Source organism: Esox lucius, chromosome 23 (genome assembly GCF_011004845.1).
Source record: "Esox lucius isolate fEsoLuc1 chromosome 23, fEsoLuc1.pri, whole genome shotgun sequence".
NCBI lineage: Eukaryota > Metazoa > Chordata > Actinopteri > Esociformes > Esocidae > Esox > Esox lucius.
In genome coordinates this window covers 17,562,026-17,577,079 of record NC_047591.1, presented here as the reverse complement: position 1 = coordinate 17,577,079, position 15,054 = coordinate 17,562,026, and the positions used below count along the sequence as shown (strand labels likewise).

Genomic DNA, 15,054 nt, shown 5'->3' with positions numbered 1-15,054 from the left:
TCCTGATGAGATGGTGGATGGTGTCCTGGGGGATCTCCTCCCAGACCTCCATCGCTCCAGTGCACCTGTTGTCACTTTCATTTGCACCAAAACAGGTGACACTGATTCACAATCACTTATGCTTCCTAACTGGACAGATTGATATCCCTGAAGTTTAATTGATTTAGTGTTATACTGAGATGATTATGTGTTCCCTTCATTTTTGTATTTTATAAATTCTCTAAAATCCCCCCAAAAAAGTTTCAGTAAGTTGATTTGAAATACACTGACAGGTATTTAAAGGGCTGCCTAACAGCTCCACATGTATATGCAGTACATATTTATACATACTATACATGGCATACAGGATATACTGTATATATGACAGAAATTGAGAGAGAGGGGTTGAAAGTGTATTAAAAGAGAAGAGAGGGGTAGAATTGTGCATTCCCTCAGAGAGAGAATCCTAAAGAGGATATGTTCAGATTGGGACTGTCACCAGCCCTGTGAAAATCCTCTTAAGCGTGGCTCCCTAAATTTCAATTAGGGGTAAGCATTTCACTGTGATGCCTCTCAGACAGACAGAGACAGGTATTTCCATGATGTCGAGCAACCGCAGTAACTACTCCTCTCCCTCCCTCCCTCCCTCCCTCCCAAACCCCCATTTCTCCTTTTTTCTCTCTCTTCCCCGTTCTGCAGCTTGTGAGTAGAAAGCGTTTAGTTTACACTGCAGTTTGTTCGTCTGAAGAGGCTCCCACTGTTGCGGTTTGTATGGCAGTCTGATCAGTGTGGTGGACGCGTGCTGGTTAGCCAGTTTTGTTAACCCTGCTTGAGATCTGCATGTAACAGCTCAGTGGCAACACAGCGGAATTTGTCTACCGCTTATGTTCTCCCCATTTCACCTCCTCTTCTCCCTCTACTCCTTTCTGCCTGTCATTCCATATTTCTTACCCTCTACCTCTCCCATTCTCCTTCTTCCGCTCTCTCCCTCAATCTCCCCCTTCCTCAACCCCACCTTCTCTATTATCACTTGCTGAATATTTCTCGTCCAGTCCTTCTTTCCACCCTCCTCTTCTCGTCTGGCACCTCGTTCTCTCTTTCCCTCTCCTCCTCTCTATCACCTTTTCTTTCCCTCTCCCATTCTCTCTCCCTCGTTCCCTGCAGGCTTTCATCTCTCCCAGGTTAGATTACTGTAAAGCACTGCCTGTCTGCCAACGTTCCTGGAAGCTTTTTATCTCTGCTTTCGCTTGTCTAGAAGAAAGAGGGACCAGGGGGAAAGAGAGAAAGAGAGGAAGAGATGGAGGCTCATCCTCTGTGAGGCTCTGTTTTCGGCATTGATTTGGGAGCTTTTGGTGGTTAACCTTCGTGGCTCCAGCCCCGTGGGCTGATGGGTAATGTCCCCCTGGTCTGTTGTTTTCTGAAGCCCACTCACATCCGAGCTGCTGCAGAATGTTGCACGGGCTGCAGTGCAGGAGGCACAGGGGATACAGGAAGAGAGAAAAGGGAAAAGGATGGGCACACCTCACAAGCAAAATCCAAAGAAAAAAATGTAATTCACCAGGGAGAGACAGGGATGTACACAGCATAACACATCCTCAGCTAAAAATCCACACACACACACACACACACACACCATGCTACACACACAATACACATACCACTGCAATTTTACAACTATCCGAAACCAGAACCCTAGCCTTAACCAGTGAGAGTTAGTGATGCCAGAACCCTATTCAGTGAGAGTTACAGTAATGCCAGAACCCTAACCAGTATGAATTACAGTAATGCAAGAACCCTAACCAGTGAGAGTTAGTGATACCAGAACCCTAGCTTTAACCAGTCAGAGTTTCAGTAATGCCAGAACCCTATCCAGTGAGAGTTACAGTAATGCAAGAACCTTAACCAGTCAGAGTTACAGTAATGCCAGAACCCTATCACAAAACCTGTAACCTTGCTGAAGAGGATTTTGTCACTAATTTCTTATTGGCTGGCTAATGAATGATTGCTTCACCAGCCCTCTGAAATTGGGCAGAGGGGTTTGTTTGGGAATGAGATTAGTGTGTCTGTGTTGTGTGTGTCAGAAAAAGGGAGTTCTAGTGTGTATGGTTAGGGAGAGAGCTCTGACAGTTTACAAACAGCAGCACAGGTTTAATTAGAGAAGGCCCTGCAGCTGTTTATAGTCTATGAGTGTGGCGCGTGCGTGCATGCGTGCGTGCGTGCGTGCAGAGTGTGTGTGAGTGAGGTTTGTGCAGGTGGGACTGTGTCAGTGGGCGCGAACAGGAGAACAGAGTAAAGTGCAATATTAATGTCCCACCTGGGACAGACAGACTGCCTACAGGCACTGTTCCAGAGTTCGGTCCTGTAGGGTTCGGTCTTATAGGGTTCGGTCCTGTAGGGCCCACTGACATTAGCAGGTAACTATCACCGTGTATACACAGTACCAGTCAGAAGATGCACTAATCCTGGGTAAATGTGTCCAAACATAGGACTGATTCTGTGTGTGTGTGTAGGCTTTCCTGAGTGTGTGTGTAGTGCGAGCATTCGTATCTGCGTACCGACTCATCTGCGTGAGTTCACAAGCGGGTACGGTAAACCCGCACGTTACTGTGCCCGGGTCAGCTGCTACGTGTGTCCATCACCTGGGTTTCCGACAGACCGGCCGGCCTTGAGGATAAAGGAGAGAGGTAAAAACTGGTCCCATCACTCAACACCGCCCCACCCCGCTCCCCTCAGTCCCCACCCTTCACATGCTGGCAGCTAGCCAAGGCCATATTAATAAAACACAGCCGCCCCCTTGCATGGTAACAGCTACCAAATAGCCTGGTATAGCTGGAGTCTGGATGCACTGTGATGAACAATGTTGAGCGCCCCCCCCCCCCCCCACACACACACACACACACACACACTTCAATAACCAGCACCAGTTGGCCTATAGCCCCCTATCATAAACACTGTGCTCAGCGATGAGTAGAGAAGTGGCGCCTGTTAGCGATAGGCTATTGACACTGGGACAGGGCCCAGAAGATGCCGCTGTTTGGATGGGGTGTGTGTGTGTGCATGTGTGTGTTTAGTCTGTAGGGTTGTTCCCTTGCAGCCCTGAAGGTGGTGTTTCCCCCGCCTCATCTGCGTAAGTTCAGGTAGCGTCTTGCTACCAATTCCGGGGACAGCTGAGGTCAAATGACGCTGCTGTGGATGGTCACTGTTCCAGAAGGAAGGAGATACATTCACTCTGCAACACTAGGTTTTTCCACTAAGGGAGCCCTGATAGCTACATCTACACAAGCTACAGCAGGGCTATTCAACTCCAGCCCTGGAGGGCCAGAACACACTGCTTTATTCTATTTCGAGGTAGATCATCACAATCAGCTGGTGTCATAGGTTTGAGTAGCCCTGCACTACAGCTTCCACTCACTACAGAGGGGGTGTAGCGGACTTTAATTCCTATTCCTCCACCTTTCGGGGTTAATAACTCTATGTACTGGACATGTTTGGGTGTGTCGGCCAGGTGAACAGCCTCAAATCCCACCATGTCACGGCCCAATTATTTGGTAATACTTTCATCCGCTCCAATAATGTCAAAGCTATCGAAAGGAAATATGCAGAGAGAAAGAGAGAGAGAGAGAGCAGACGAGAATAAAAAAGAGATGGAAAGAGAGGGCTACAAGAGGGTTGCATGAAGGGAGTCATAAGGCGAGTGAGATAAAGAAAAAGAAAAAGGGACAGATGCCAGGGAGGGAGATGCCATCGCCATTTTTACTGTATACATTGTTTGTTTATTGACAGTTATTATTCCTGTAGTGATTGTCCTGTTGAAAATGCTATTATTGTTACCTGAATTTTATATTGTAAATTAACAACTATTTCCAAAATACGTTTTGGCATAAGGTACATTGTTAATGGATGCCAGTGAAGCAATTTGAACTGAATTGAATAGAGGGGATTGGGAGAAGGTGGAGGACAGAGATGCAGAGGGAGGTAGAGAAAGGTGGAGCCAAGGGAGAGACATAGGAGAGGCATTAAGGACAGAAACTGTCTATCTCTATTCTCAGAACCAAAGTGGGGCTTTTACATCAACATATCAGCTATTCCTGAAAATGTATTTAATTGCTAAAGCTATTTTCTAAGAACAGTTGATAGAGTGGAGCCGAAAAATTCAAATTACACAAATGAATACATTAATACACGTATAGTATTATAATTATCATCATCAAAATAACAGTGTGCTGGCACGATTTGTGTGCAATTATCCCTGCCTTATTCAATAGGCCTGCAGAGTCTGTTTGGAGTCAGACTTTTTATAGAGTGTTTGATTCAGAAATCATTATTTCTACGGATGAACAGACTCATTGAATAGCAATCAACCCACAGTCCCTGGAGTGACGCTGGTGAAGCTTCGTTGACATTTGAAGCGCAGGGAGGGAACAAAAACACACAAACACACTGCTAGCTTGGCATCGTGGAGTGAGGAGGTATTTGTTTGTACACAAATGACAGATCTCCCGTCTCAACATAATCAGGGCCTCCAGGATTTCAGGGATTGCGTAACTCAAAGCAAAAATCCACCAATCGACCGGCACATATTATCCACCAGCTCGTGAGCTCACTTTGACCTCGTTGAAGTGTCCAATCAGAGCTCTTGAAATGGGTGTCTTAAGTCACTGTCTTGCTGTACACAAAGGACAAGCAAAGGATGCTGCCGCTTGGTTCCGGACAGGTTGGGTGTCAGACAGGGTTGTCTTCACTGGACACGGTCACTGCCATTAAACAACAAAAATGGCTGAGGTATTTGCAAGACAAGGGGGGCAAATTGTGTTCCACTCAGCAAAGCATGTTACAGCCACACCAGATTACGGACCGATCAATAGCGGGTAAATCTGTGCTGGAGTGACGCAGAGTTCAGTTCCCGAACGACTCTCATTTTGAAGAAACCTTTTTACTGATTTGAGAATCGTCATTGATTCACTTGCTGCCCGCAATGAATAAATGACTTGCAATAGTGGATTCACACATGCTCCTCCGTTTCCGCGTACTGGCTCGGGGGACGTGTGGATAAGCTGTCTATCTAGCGTGCTCTCAAGGAAAAACGTAATGACGCAGTCTGGTGCACTAAGAGGCCCATTCTGGTTAAAACACAAGTACATGTTAAAATATGTCAAAATGTCACAAAAACAAACGATTCAGCGTTGCTACAACATCAGGAAGTATTATAAGATGCACATCATGAGAAAATACTGAATTCTCCCGTAAAGATGACGACTGTTGATGTATAGGAAAGCTGCCAAATCATTGTCCTTATGAATAATAATGTCACGAAACCTACCACATCAGCCTACATAGGTGAGTCAATGCAAAATAATATAACAGCTCGTATCGTCTTGTGAGTGACCTTGAGAGTGAACACAGTATATGGTAAGCTAACTTCGCCTTTTGTACACAACTCAAATAGCCCTGGTAGCGAACATACTGACGCTAATATAGCTAGCGAATATTACTATGCAAAACTAACTTGCCCTTTCCAGTCACAGAATATTTCGCATTGCAAATTAATATAGCAACGCTACGCTAACTTACCCTTTCCACACTCAGATAGCACTGTTTTATAGACTAGAATCTAACTTACCCTTTTCAACACACAGTCCATAGCTACTGATTAACAGAGATGCTAAGCTAACTTTCACCCCTTCTCCCAACAAACCTCAAACCAGCCCCTACCGACATGCTCAGAGGGATCTCGGTTATTGTGCCACAGAGTGGCGAGGGAATTAATAAACCCATCAACTTCGGGACACACTTGCGCCTGTGAATGATGTCCAATTCATGTCTCACTTTTAAATAATAAAACGAGCGGGGCCCCCTGGCTCTCCCATCCAAAGGATTTTGAGAAGGAGACGAGGACCAGAGATTGCTCAGCGGTTCACAATGACACATAGACAGGTGATTCCCCCTGTCCTCCACACCTCCACAACACTGGAACACCCCGAGGGGTGGAACTGTCAACCGCTGTCTGCCCGTGGCCGCGTTCAAAACAACGACCCGTTCCCTATTTAGCACACTATGTTTGGACTGGGGCACACAGGGCCATGGTCAAAAGTAGTGCAATACGCAGGGGAATATGGAGCCATTTGGGACACTAATCTTCTACCACCATGGTATATGGGGTGAGTCAGCACATTACCGCAGTATTTTGACTGTCTGGGTTGATCACTGCACTAGAAAGGGAGGGGTGGACGGCTTTATATTTCAGGAGTGAGATCCCCAACTTGACACCCACAGCGATAGTTTAGGTGGATCTATTCATTTATTTACGCACACAGAAATTATTATAATGGAGCTATACATTAAATAGTGTATGTATATACTAAATTAGACATGGTTTGAATCCTGAATGCTGATATGAGCTTTTCTATAAGCTTCATGTCATCGCGGAGTACTGGAGGAGATTTGCGATAGTACAGCGACATATCCTTTATTTGCTGTGAAGATGAGGGTGACAGAAGACAGAACCTCTTTTTGAAAGGGAGGAAACAACTACGTACTGTGACAGCTAATACATTAATTAGCTGTATATGTAAGCTTGCGTGTTTGCGTGAATGTCTGAATTTGCATGCCCCTGTGAAGGTGTGCGAGCAGGTGCCTCCAAAACTCCAAACAGACTCTGCATGCCAGTAGGTGTGTGCATGTGTGCGCATTTCTGTAGGTGTACAGGTATAACCATACCAAAAACCCATGCAAAGACAAAATACAGTAAATTAACCTTGTGAGGACACATCAGGGAAAGTGCCATTTCATGATTAAGCGTTAAGAATCAGAGATTAAATCTCCTCTAAGTCTCTGCTGGTGAAATAAGCGCCCCTTTCTTTCTCCACACCACCACTACAACATGGCTGCTCCATTAATAATGCAGCACTGCATTGTGGGATAAAGAAGATAAAGAGCCAGATAAACTACCCAATGAACGGTTGCAATGGCGAAAATATCAATTTGGCCAGTTTGGCCTTAGTTTAGCAATAGGGACAAAGCCTCTCATCCTCTGACTTGGATGTCTAATTACAGGGTTGATGTTCCTACTGAGATGAACAGCACTAGAAATGCAGAGCTGCAAATAGAGGCTAGACTGTTGAATGAAGGGGTTGGAGGGGTCAGGGACAGGACAACGTGCCCAAAGATGATTCTGAATTGTGGATCTCTCACAGTGGCTTTCAAAGCTCAGTTTCCCAGAAGTCTAGTCAATAAGGAATTTCAGAACAATATCGGCCTCATTTTGCCCCTTGACTGAAACCTGGTGAGTCCACCACACTGCCATCCTCTTTCCACCACTATCAGCTTTAGCAACAGACCAAATGACCCACAACTCATGTTGTCAGTAACAATCAGTGTATGAAGCTGAGGTTCAGCGCTACAATCAACAGGAGCGCTTCTGTACCGCTACACCACCTGCCTCAAAATGCAGGCTGACAAGTCGTTTCACCACCCTCCAAGACGGGGACAATAACAGCTGTCATTAAGACAAGCACACACAGGGATCAAAGGTCATAATAGCGGCCAAGATTTAGGTTACCCGGGGGAAGCAGACTCCCTGTACGGCTCCCTTAGGTTCACATGGACACCCCAGGGCTCCAGGCCGGGAACATTCGAGTCCAACATGGTCCTCAAAATGTCAACTGCAAATTGGGTCCGGGGGAGGCCACTCTATTGGACAATGGGCCTGTCACTCACTAGGGGGTCAAAGGACCAGTCAGAACTCTGGCTGTAAGGACAATGACACCCCAGGAAACCACAGATTCCTCGTTTCTTCCCTTCTTCCAACATAGTCGGCGGATCCGTTGAGGAACGCGTGGCGAATCTTCCAGCAAAAGCCCCTAATAACCTGAACTGACCAGATCCTGTGTGTGTCAGAGTGGGTCAGGGATACAACAGGCCCTTTTAATAAACCAAGGCCACTGATTGGCGAATGCATGAGTGAACCTCGGCTATTCGGCCCTATGAAGAATGGATGCAGAGAAGTCATTTACGCAGACCAAGGGCTGTTTCATGGTGTGAAAAGCACTGAAAGACGCTGAACACTGAAGGCTGTTTCACAGCTGAAGACTAGTCCTGAGGCTTAAATACCACTGACCTTGGAGGCCAAAGGACACCACTTTAGCACTTAGAGGAAGACTTGCTAGAGGAAGACTTTTTACACTCTCTCACTGCCCTCCCTTTCTCATTGTCTTGGTCCCTGTTGAACGCATGCACGCACACACACACATCCGGCATTCACAAACCACTATCTATCTATTCATAATCCATTCAACACCCCCTGGTAACAGCAGCCATTTTCCTCAGACGTTCCAGAGAGCGAGAGCAAGAGAGATAGAGAGAGAAAGAGAGAGAGAGAGGGGAGACAATAACAGAGAGAGACAGACAGACCATGAATGGGACAGACAGAGGAGGAGGAGAAAGAAAACAGGCAGAAGAAAGGACAGAAACCACCTCTCTGTGGTCTGCTTTTCTCCCCAGACGAGGCTGTTTCCTCTTCTCAGTCCAGGCCCCAACCTGCTAAATCACCCAGCAGCCACTCTGGCACTCAGTAAGAACAAGACGGTGTGCACCACTAGAAGTCCCTCAGGAGACCATCAGCAAAACCTCCACACACACGCACGCACGCACAGTAACTGAAAACCGGCAGAAATAACTACCTTTAGTAGCAAATGCGAGACCGATAGAGAAAGAGAGGAAGAGAGGAAGAGAGAAAAGGAGGGGAATGAGAGAGCAAAAAAGAGAGGAATGAGAGAGGAAAGGTAAATCAGGGAGACTGATGAACTGTACGACGTGCAAGAGGGCATTTATTTAGAGAAGCGGCTAAAGGCACGGTGAGAGAAATAGTGAATAAAAGAGAAAACAGGAAAGACAGTGATCTCCAGCATTTATTCTTAGATGTGAGAGTTAGTACAGCAGCAGAACAGGCCAGGTATGAAAGAAAAATATGATCAAATCAGTATCTGTATTTTTTACAGGGACAGTGCCCATTAATCAACATATCAGTAAAAGTGCCGGTTTTAGCCAGCTGGCTAACTTTTAAATGCAGGCTTTTTCGGAGTCATATAAAGATTTGGTTGACTTTGCCAAACACAGAGAACAGATCCCAATGAGGGTGGAATTACACTACAAACCAATTGTAGTGCGTTTCACCAGAAGAGCCAGGCTGGGAGTCAGAGCCCATGAGATGCATGCTCAGTTGGCAGAAGGCTTAGACAATAGCCAGAGAGTGTGTGTTTCACTTACATTTCTCTGAGTGAGTGTGTTTCACTTACATTTCTCTGAGTGAGTGTGTTTCACTTACATTTCTCTGAGTGAGTGTGTTTCACTTACATTTCTCTGAGTAAACATGAGTTCAGGAGGCTCCAGAAGCCATAGGGCCAAAAACGCTGATAAACCCCATTAGGGAGAAGTCCCGGGAACCAGAACAAGGCTCCTAAAACCACACCCGCATCTCCAAGAGAATATCTCAACATAGGGTTGCGTTTGGTCATTTAGCAGAAGGTCTCATCTCGAGTGAATTAACAGCATGCGTTGACCAGGAGGAAATGTCTCCAACAATACTCCAATCAGACACTATACACACGCACACACATGCACACACACACAGTCCTAACCTTCCCAAACATGTGTCCAGGTGCACCCTGCCCTTGTATTGAGTGGAGTCATATGCATCACACCTATGAACAAGTCAACATCTCATCAACTTCTAACATGAGAAGAATCACAGGCAGTCCCAGTTGAGTTTCTCCTACGCTTAAAACCAGAAACGGCGCAGTAGACCAAGATTCCTGAGACTAATTTGTTTTGTTTATTAGGAGCACAAACGGAACCCTCTGCTCTTCAAGTGCTCGGCCGTACGCGTGTCACTACCAAAGTTATGCGTCTCATGCGCATCTCGGAGATGAAAAACGGCCTGTGTGTAATTAATTCGATATGTTTGTGTAATCAGTGGCATTAACGCTTGTAAAACCACGCCTTCTCTTCTCTTCGTCTGTTCTGATGCACAGAGGCAGGAACTTGATTACACGGATATTAATCACAGTGGAATAATCTCGGGCGTGCCAGTGCGGGGTTAAAAACCCAACAAATACGGAAGGAGTTGGTGGAACAGCCATGACTCGCCGGAGGAGGCCGGCCACAGGTACATTTTGGCGACTGCAATGACAAGACGTGGCGGTGGACGGGTGAACTGTCAGCAACAGCAACAAAGCAGCGTTTCTCCTCCCTAAACTCTCCATCCAAAACTCTACTCTGACAGATGTCCATAACTTCCTGACCTACTTAGGTCACACGTCTCGCAAAACATAACTGCACTATACTGCTGGACTATGTGCCCGAGATGACACCATTCACCACGGGAGAGACGCTCTCCGTCCTGGCGCCTGAGCATCAACGCGACAGAGTGTCAGAGAATGTTTGAACGCTCGCCTCTTCTTTATGCCCATGTACTGTTGGCGAATCATTTTTCAGATTAACGTGGCAAGTGTAGAATTCCTGTGCTGATTCAGGAACAAGGACATGAGGTTTCTTTTTTCAGGTTGGCCACATGAAAGGGTTTTCTACTTACATCAAAGGCCCTAACCTACAACAGTAATGACAGCCATTAAGTAGCTCTGACTAATGAATGAAATCAACACTGATACACATTTTATTTATATTCATTTTATCCCTAAGCAGCATATATTACATAGACATGTGTGGTAATAAGGCCATTAAACACACACACACACAGGCGCATACACACACAAAATGCATTCTTACTGTGACTGAAAAGCCATCTGATTAGTGGGAACTTACCATGGTTGTATTATGTGGTTGTGTTAATACGCTTTACCCCAGGCAGCCTCAGAAAATGGAGCGAACACACTACTACACACACACACACGTGCACACACACACGTACACACACACGTGCACACACACACGTAAAGCAGCACCGGAGAGCGGCTATAAGGGCTTTTTGATGCTACTCCTAGCGTATTTCGTGCCGACACAGCGGGAGCTGAAAATATTTTTCATGTGAAGGCAAAACAAATGTGATATCTTTATTTGACTCTGTTTTGAACTTGAAAACGTGCATTTTGGCAATGCCGATAACTTAGGCTAGTGCCTGCAACAAAATGAACTACCATAATTAACGGAGTCTGAATTGTGAAGACATGACAGAGACGGTTCTGTCCAGAGTAGGGGGGCTGGGGACGTACGAGACAGGATTACACCGAGATGGACCTGAGGACCTCATCCCATCCCTTCCTCTGTTTGGTCGGAACATTCCAGAGAAAGAACAGATCCCCCGACTCCTCTCTCCCTTTTCGTACTATCTCTCCCCGCTGTGCCGGCTCGGCTCGCCCCGCGTTACCATAGCAACAGGGACCTGTGCGGAGTGGCAAGGCAGAAAGGGAGAGGAGCGGGCCAAACCTCTACCTGCCTCCACCGTCACACCAGGCCCCCGGGGACCCGGCTGGGAGAGACATGTGACAGAGTTTAAACCCCCCCCCCCCACCACCCCCCCACCACCACCCTCTCGCTCCAGAAGCTTCAATATCTCGGCTGAATACTAAGAGCAGCGACGCACACTCTTTATAAACGTTGCAAGAACGTCCTTCAACATCGCGTCAACACCCTTCTTCACCCCCCCCCTATCTGTCCATCGCTCTCTGCCTTTTTCCCTCTCTTTCCCGTTTCCCTCCACCCCTTACTCTTTCTCTCGCTCTCTTCCTCCCCATACAAGCGACACTGAGATGACATTAATAAGTAATGGGAGCGGTCTCCATCAGGGACGCGAAGTTGAAAGGTAATTATAAAAATGTCACTCTTGGTTACAAACAGTGGCCATTGTTCAGCGACTTTCACTTCGAACGCGTGTTTGGAGATACAAGTCGCCTCGTTGATTTCATTGAGGCGAGAACGCCACCTACGCTTCTGGCTGTCTAGGGGGGGCCGAGGCACGCGTGAACTGGGCCTCGTGCTCCGTGAGAGGATTACAGATTATTTACAGCAAGCAGGAAGTAATGTAATATTGCTTTTACGACTGCCTCAAACAAGGCACGGTGTGAGCCCAGTTGTCACACACAACCTGAATTGCCAGGGGTTTCAATAAACTGATAATGATGTTCATATGGGGGTTTATATTGGCTGTCAACACATCCAAGATAGAAATCGAGCAGGCAAACACACACACACACACACTAACTTGCCAGCATCTGTGATTGGTATCCAATGTGATTTCCTGAGGGGGGAGGGGAGGGGGGGGCACTGGTAAAGATTTCAGGTGTTATGAGACCCTGTCAGGACATCAGCTGGTCCAAGAGTGTCCTCTAATGTCCTTTACTGTTCTCAAATAGAACAATATCCCATTTAGCCAGGCATCCACCACCCAATTCCCTCAGAATGACAGTGTAACCCAATTAAGAGAATACAGTATGGAGTGTTGTGTGTGTGTGTGTGTGTGGGTGTGTGTGGTTGTACACTGACGGGAAAGACACGATTAAACTCAGAAATCCCTAGTGGGAGGTCAGAGTTGCATCCCGGGAAGGAGCAATGCATTCTGGGGCAATAACTGCAGCCTAAAAGGCCTATTTGGCCCTGGATGGGAGACCAGATGCAGCTGGAAGTGGCGTTGGATGACCAGGAGGGAATAGCCCTCTCTCTGGTATAAAGGCCCAAACCCAATTCCCATAGCAGTGAAGTGGACATTGTCCTGCGCACAGCTGTCTCCTGCAGATGAGGAGCTAAACCGATATCCAGCCATCCTGTGAACACTGAAGATCCTGGTTGTAGAGTTGGGGTGGTACTGCAGCCCAGGTGCGAGATAAACAAGTGGTGGTCGTATATCTAGCACCAGAGTTTCCCCTGGCATGTTAAACCTATTGGATACCCACTGTAAGCGTAATTACAGTTAATCAATAATTATCAGTAGTAGTGGTATTAGCGGTATTAGTAGTTTGAAGTAATAGTACTTACTTATAATTAGAAGCAGTAGTAGTTAGTAGTAGTAGTAATATCAGTAGTAGTTAATAATAGTAGTAGTTGTTAGTAGTAGTGGTAGCAGTTAGTAGTAATAGTAGCACTTAGAAGTAGTAGTAGTAGTAAGTACTAGCTGTAATTCAGCAAAGGCAGATGTGTTGACTAGCCACAGGCTCATAACAAAGCTCAACTTAATACTGAGCTTGATCAGTGTACATCGTAGAGCACTGTCAGATACCTTTTACATTTCCCCAATACTGTTTTGAAAAGACCGTCTTGTTTTAAGAAGAAAATGCAGTCTCAGACACGATGCTGTACACCCTACAGATCCTCCAGAACTAATCATCAGTTCCCAATCTGGGGCGAGAGGATGAACTAGAGGGAGGCTTGGAAGGTCCTTTCAATCATAATCACCAAGTAGCATTCTATTCCGCACCTTTCAATTACGCCATATAATGCAATAATAAGCTCTTTAATTAGAATGAATGTACGAGTCAGGATGGAGTGATGAGTGACGTTGGGCTGGCATGGTAAACATCATAATGAATAGAGTGAAAGCCTTCTGCCGGATCTGTTCATTAACAGGGTCCATTAGGCCAAACCTTTAGCACAAAGTAAACAAATGCTCAACTCGATTTGATGGAAAGATTATGAGGAGGGATCTAACCTGCTATTGTAAGGGGGTGGATGGGATTGCATGTCTGCGTTTGTGAGTCGGTGTTTGTGCTAGAGTGTGAATGTGTGAGATGGTGTGTGTGTGGTGATGGGGTTGGACATGTGTGTTACTGAGCGTGTGTTTTTATACACACTCATGCATGTAAAACAGGATAGCAGAACTAATAAACAAGGGTTATTGACGTTATCAGAGTTTCCCAAGGTTACTAGTGTTCCTTAATTAACACACAGAGCCTAAGGGATGCTTTCCTGATATGGTATGGAATAGGAGAGAACGGGATGGAATGGAATGTGACGGAATGAAAGAGAATGGAATAGAATAGGACAAAATGGAATAGAATGGGATGGAATTGAATGGGATGGAATGGAATAGAACAGTATGGGATGGAATAGAATTAATAAGAATAGAGACCAAGAAACAGCATCCCTTCTAACCACCTTTTGTAAACAACCTAAGCTTTTTTTGAAAAATGAATTGAAGAAACAGTAAGGTGTTTCTGTAAAAACAAAAAAGAATTTGAAAAACCTCTCAGGTCTCTCCGAGAAAGAGTCCCGCACCAGGGAAATGTGCTTAGTCTAACTATAGCTACCTGTGTAAATACAACAATGTGCGTAATGTTTATGTCCTTTGACGACGGTGAACACAGAAGAAACAAAGGGCCTATTATTTGTTACTTTTCCTTTGTCACTGGAAAATTGAATCACTACTGGAACTTAGTAAAGGACATTCTATTAGCAGCATAATGTTTTCTCTACAGAAACCCCATTATCCATGACATTGCCTCTAACTCTCTACCCTGTGTTATGCGCAATCACAGAGACACACACACACTCCTGTGGTGTGCGCGCGCGCGCGCGCGTGTTGCCTGCCTGTTTAGATTGCTGGCGAAGAGCGTGGCTCGCCGTGGTGTGATCAAACGTGTCCTTGAGCTGCAGCAAGCGCCAGGGTGTATTAACGTGCCCTGTAGAAGAGCAGATAAGGGCTATCTCTGTACAACGACCAGCGAAAGCCAGGCACACACAAACACACGCGCATTGTACGTTTTACTATCCTAGCTGGGGTGGGGGGGGGGTCCTCCCATTGAAAACACCTAACCATAAACCTAACCATAAACCTCAGCGCAGTTATAATTTTTACCCTAAACCACAAGTGTCCCAACAAGGTGATATTTTCTGTCTTTACAACATTCGTAGGGATCGGACACCGTATGGTAAAACTAGAACAAACACACAGCATCAAAACACACACACACACACCTATAGTGACCCAGGCCCCATAGGAAATCTTACCAAAACTTGTAGTGGCTTCATATTGACTGCCCTGACTGAATGGACAAAAACATTATGAGAGTACAGTTCCATCCAAATGAGTCGAGGCCATACAGAACCGGCACCATCTCCCAGTACCAGGCC

The 15,054-nt window shown here is 46.0% G+C and overlaps 1 protein-coding gene across 6 annotated transcripts in view; it reads right to left on the bottom strand.

The window, feature by feature from the left end:
- The window catches only part of plxna4 (plexin A4), a 256,250-nt gene that overhangs the window by 120,856 nt on the left and 120,340 nt on the right, over window positions 1-15,054 (bottom strand). Inside the window, exon 4 of one of the 6 annotated variants that reach the window (XM_034290062.1) lies at window positions 2,539-2,643. The exons of the other annotated variants lie outside the window; for them this stretch is intronic. Within the exon in view, the coding sequence (XP_034145953.1) occupies window positions 2,602-2,643 (42 nt within the window). The 3' untranslated portion in view covers window positions 2,539-2,601. Of the gene's footprint in view, window positions 1-2,538; window positions 2,644-15,054 lie in introns of those variants that run through there. 6 annotated transcript variants of the gene reach the window in all.